Below are 5,395 nucleotides of genomic sequence, written 5' to 3'. Positions count from 1 at the left end.
CGAACGCTAAGGCAAATAGGCAAAAACCTGTTGACACTCGAACGGCTGTATTAGACGACGATACCAGAGATACGCACAGTACAAGTGGTGTTAGTGAAGAAAATATTATCGAATATTGGACAGAAGCAACCGACGGCGAACAAACGGCTCTCGAGATGACTACTTCGAACAGCGCAGGAAACGAGCATAACATGAGACTCTTCAAGGACGTCTATGAGGTATTACTTGCTTTTGATCCTATTAAACCCGATGCAGATATTAACAATTGGATATGTAAACTAGAGGAGTACGCACTTTTATATTCTTGGGATGAAGTAGCTCGAAAACACTACGCGTTAGCGAAATTAGAAGGTGTAGCACGGAAATGGCGCGATAGTCTTCCCGCAGGTCAACGGTCTTGGACCGAGTGGAAGGAACTATTGGTGGAAGCCTTCCCATGCGACACTAGTTGTATCAAATTGCGTCTTGATGCTCAAGAATACAGTAGAAAACCGGGACAGGATATAGTCGAATATTATTACGAAAAGCTGTCTAGATGTAATAGAGCAAAGATGTCAGATCAAGAAGCGGTCGAATGGATAGTCCAAGGGTTGAAAAATACACGATTTCGAGATTTCTTGGGTCCATTGGCGAAGTATACGAAAGCCAATTTATTGTTGCCAGATTTGAAAAGCGCTAACCACTTATTGCAGGAGAATTCACAGCGTATCCAAGAGATTGGTCATGCCAATAAGAGAAAACCAACCATGACATGTTATAATTGTAATGGTCAAGGTCATGCCGCGAATAGATGTTCGAAACCGAGAAAGTATTGTGTGCTTCAAATGTCAGAAAAGTGGACACATTGCGAAGGATTGTAAAACCGTTAGTCAACCGATTGCTAAGGGCAAGGATAATCCTAAAAATGATACGGATAAAGTATCATGTTTGTTTTTATGATTTGGGGAGTTCATGCGTGACGTTGAGACAGGATGTTGCTGACGAAATGGGAATAACCTACCTCGAAGGAACGTTCGAATCATTGACGGGTTATGGCAACGGGACGGTGACGCCAGTAGGAATGCTCACGGTATCACTCACAATCGACGGTGTTACAGTCAAGATGAAGATTCATGTCGTTTCGCAAAAGTATCAAGCGATACCATTGATCGTGGGTCATCCCTATACGGAGCAAGATCACGTGGAGATTGTTAGCGGAGTAAACGAATTGCTAATTCGTCGAGTAGATGACAGCGAAGTCGAAGAACCGCAGAAGACGATTTGATGGGCCAAGGAAGCCAGTATTCTGCCAAACAATTATTTAGGATATATTGCTGCACGTACCGACATGTGCAACAAGGACGTTTGCTTGAAAGGTGGCATACGTGAAGACGGACAATTGATACCCAGATGCCTGGTAAAAGCTGATGATGAAGGAATGTCTATGGTTCCAGTACTGAACATTTCAGGTGGTGAACTGGTGATTGATGAAGGGACAATTCTTACTCGTGGAGAAGCGGTGATGTCAAATGCCAGAACCGTAAGCCGAGAAGTTAATACGGAAAGTATAAAGCCAGACGAAATCAATACCGATAATAATTTGTCTGAAACAGAATTCGAAAAGGTGGTAGATGTCATTAACGATTTTAAAGACTTAATCGCCAAAAACATTTGTCAAATAGGTTGCACCGATCGAGCGGAGATGTCAATAACGTTGATAAATGATAATCCAGTATGTTATCGACCATATAGAGTATCGCAACAGGAACAACAACAGCAACGTGAAATCATCCAGGGGCTAATGGATGCTAATATCATCGAAGAGAGTGAGTCTCCATTTTCGAGTCCGGTATTACTCGTGAAGAAGAAGACAGGCGATGTACGCATGTGTGTAGACTATAGGGCGGTAAATAAAAACACAGTTAAGCGACAATATCCTATGCCGAGGATAGACGATCAGTTGGACCGACTGAATGGTATGAAATATTTTACGACCTTAGATTTAAGTAATGGGTATTATCAGGTACCGATGTCGAAAGATTCTAAACATATTACTGCGTTCAGCACTGTCGACGGACATTATCAATTTAAAAGAATGCCTTTTGGATTGTGCAACGCGCCTGCAACTTTTCAGCGACTGATTAACACGGTATTAAGCAAATTGCGCGGTGTAATGGCAATGGCATATATCGATGACATAATTATTCCTTCGGAGACGGTCGCAGATGGTCTCAGTAAACTTCGAGAAGTTTTTAAAGAGTTAAGATCAGCGAATCTAACATTAAAATTGGAGAAATGTTACTTTTTACAAAGAAAAATCGAATATTTAGGGTTTGAGATAACGGCGGAAGGAATCGCACCGGGAAATAGAAAACTAATTAGCGTAAAAGAGTATCCAATGCCTTTTGATGTTAAGACAGTACGTAGTTTCATTGGACTTGCTAGTTATTTCAGACGGTTTATTAGAAATTTCGCAGTCATTGCACGACCCTTGACGGATTTGTTGAGGAAGAATGCAAGTTTCAGTTGGGGAGAATCTCAAATTGATGCTTTTCATAAATTAAAAGAACGGTTGTGTAATGCGCCGATATTAAAAATATATGATCCGGGAGCGCGTACGGAAGTACATACCGACGCTTGTAGTCACGGAATCGGAGGGGTTTTGTTACAAGAGGGTTCTGATGGTAAACTTCACGCGATTTCGTATTTCAGTCGTAAGACAACTAAAGAGGAATCAGTCTATCACTCGTATGAGTTAGAAACTCTAGCAATTGTTGCAACGTTAGAGAGATTTCGAGTGTATTTAATCGGTATATCTTTTAAGATAAAAACGGACTGTAATAGTCTGAAATTATTAACTACAAAGAGGGACCTTAATCCTAGAATCGGACGATGGTTCGTCAAGTTGAGTGAGTACGATTATATCATAGAATATCATAAAGGCACGGGAAATGTACTTGCTGATGCTCTTAAGGTCTAGCCCCACGACGACACGACAACGGCACGACAACGACATTTTGAGTTTTTTGAGGTGGTGGGGCGGCCGAGCTAGTATGCGTAGCCAGTACGGTACTGGCACGGCCGCCCCATCACCTCAAAAAACCCAAACTGTCGTTGTCGTGTCGTCAGTGGGACTAGACCTTAAGTCGTAATCCCGTTGAAGATGCGACAGAGACCTCATTGGTTGGATTACCTGTATTAGGAATAACGGTAAATACAGATTGGGTTGCATCAATGCAGCGAGCAGATGCAGAGATAATAAGTATACGCGACAAACTAGAAGAAGGCGACCAAGCGACGCATGAAAAATTCACTATGCGCGATGGTAGAGTTTATCGAGTCACGAAAGGGAGGTGGAGGTTGTATGTGCCGAATGATTTGCGTCATGAAATTGTATCCGAAACGCATAAAAGTTTGTGTCATGTTGGAGTTGATAAAACATTGGCGGCAATCAAAGAAACATATTATTTTCCGCGAATGAGAGAATTCATTACCAGTTACGTGAACCGTTGTGTAAACTGTTTGTATTATAAAACGCCAACTGGGAAAATGCCGGGTTTACTACATCACTTAGACAAGGGCAGCGAACCATTCGATGTTGTACATTCAGATCATTTAGGACCGTTTATTACGACAGAAAGGATTTGTAAATATAGTGCACTCAAGGCGGTGCCTGATGCTGGCACAGACGAAACTGTAAATTTTCTTAGGGAATTTATTTCGCATTATGGGAAACCTAGACGTATCGTTACAGATAGAAGCACAGCGTTTACTTCTGTTAATTTCGAACAATTCTGTAAAGATTCGAATATTCAACACGTAAAGATTGCTACTGCGACACCCAGAGCGAATGGACAAGTGGAACGTTTGAATAGATTTATTTTAACTTGTATAGCAACTACTTGCAATGAAGACGGAGACGATTGGGATATGCATCTACCCAAAATGCAACGGTGTATTAATAACGTAGAGCATAGCGTCACAAAACGAACACCATACGAAATAGTCTTTGGAAAGAAAGGTGTAGGAATTGATACCAGTCCATTAACGCATAAATTATTAACATTAAATGAAGAATTAGATGCCAATGATGATAAAAGACCGGTGTCCGAAATGCTAGATGAGAATCGTAAAAAGATGAAGTTGCGTTATGATAAAAAGCGTAAGGAAGCCCGAATATACAAAGTAGGCGAGCTAGTAATGGTCAAAAGCGATACGGCTTCGACTGGTCAAAGTAGGAAACTAGAACCTAAATATAAGGGTCCGTACGAGATTGTAAAGGCGCTTGATAACGACAGTTATTTTGTACAGGACATCGAAGGCGAACAACAGAGCGGTAGATTATACAAAGCAATTATTGCTGTCGATAGATTGAAACCTGTTGTATAGGTGTGATTTACTACGTGGTTGTATATTTAGAGTGGTAAGCAAATATACGATTAAAAAAAATGGTGTAGGTGTTTAGATTTAAGAATTTACATTGTATTACGTGTACATATGAGAGGGTTAGCAGCTGAGAAGAAAATCGGCGAGGACGCCGCTGTATATCAGGAAAGGCCGAACTGTTACAATCATTGCGCGTGCGTGTGAGTATTAGGAATGCGAAGATTAACGTTGATATTATCAACGATTCGAGATTAGTACTTCGGAAAGAGAATAACTATCCTTTTTCAAATTTTGTCACACTTGTATTACTTTATTTTGATTAGTGCACACCATATTTTGCATTTGAAGAAAGAATAAAAGTAATTGGCATTTAATATCTCNAATTATTAACATTAAATGAAGAATTAGATGCCAATGATGATAAAAGACCGGTGTCCGAAATGCTAGATGAGAATCGTAAAAAGATGAAGTTGCGTTATGATAAAAAGCGTAAGGAAGCCCGAATATACAAAGTAGGCGAACTAGTAATGGTCAAAAGCGATACGGCTTCGACTGGTCAAAGTAGGAAACTAGAACCTAAATATAAGGGTCCGTACGAGATTGTAAAGGCGCTTGATAACGACAGTTATTTTGTACAGGACATCGAAGGCGAACAACAGAGCGGTAGATTATACAAAGCAATTATTGCTGTCGATAGATTGAAACCTGTTGTATAGGTGTGATTTACTACGTGGTTGTATATTTAGAGTGGTAAGCAAATATACGATTAAAAAAAATGGTGTAGGTGTTTAGATTTAAGAATTTACATTGTATTACGTGTACATATGAGAGGGTTAGCAGCTGAGAAGAAAATCGGCGAGGACGCCGCTGTATATCAGGAAAGGCCGAACTGTTACAATCATTGCGCGTGCGTGTGAGTATTAGGAATGCGAAGATTAACGTTGATATTATCAACGATTCGAGATTAGTACTTCGGAAAGAGAATAACTATCCTTTTTCAAATTTTGTCACACTTGTATTACTTTATTTT

At 40.3% G+C, this 5,395-nt stretch overlaps 1 protein-coding gene across 1 annotated transcript; it reads left to right on the top strand.

Annotated features, from left to right (window-relative positions):
• The first annotated feature begins 18 nt into the window (after positions 1 to 18).
• Positions 19 to 860, top strand: LOC113464304 (uncharacterized). The gene has a single exon (XM_026813376.1). It carries the CDS (start codon positions 156 to 158, stop codon positions 858 to 860), a length of 705 nt encoding a protein of 234 aa, XP_026669177.1. The 5' UTR covers positions 19 to 155.
• The last annotated feature ends 4,535 nt before the right edge of the window (positions 861 to 5,395 follow it).

This window comes from Ceratina calcarata, unplaced genomic scaffold, assembly GCF_001652005.2.
Source record: "Ceratina calcarata isolate Rehan_Ccalc_2016 unplaced genomic scaffold, ASM165200v1 scaffold1175, whole genome shotgun sequence".
In the NCBI taxonomy this organism is placed as follows: Eukaryota; Metazoa; Arthropoda; class Insecta; order Hymenoptera; family Apidae; genus Ceratina; species Ceratina calcarata.
Note: the sequence above shows the minus strand (reverse complement) of the source record. Positions and strands in the feature narration are given on the sequence as shown.

What these genes read in the sequence shown, in the direction of transcription:
- LOC113464304 (XM_026813376.1), top strand. Translation starts at nt 156, where the DNA reads ATGACTACTTCGAACAGCGCAGGAAACGAGCATAACATGAGACTCTTC.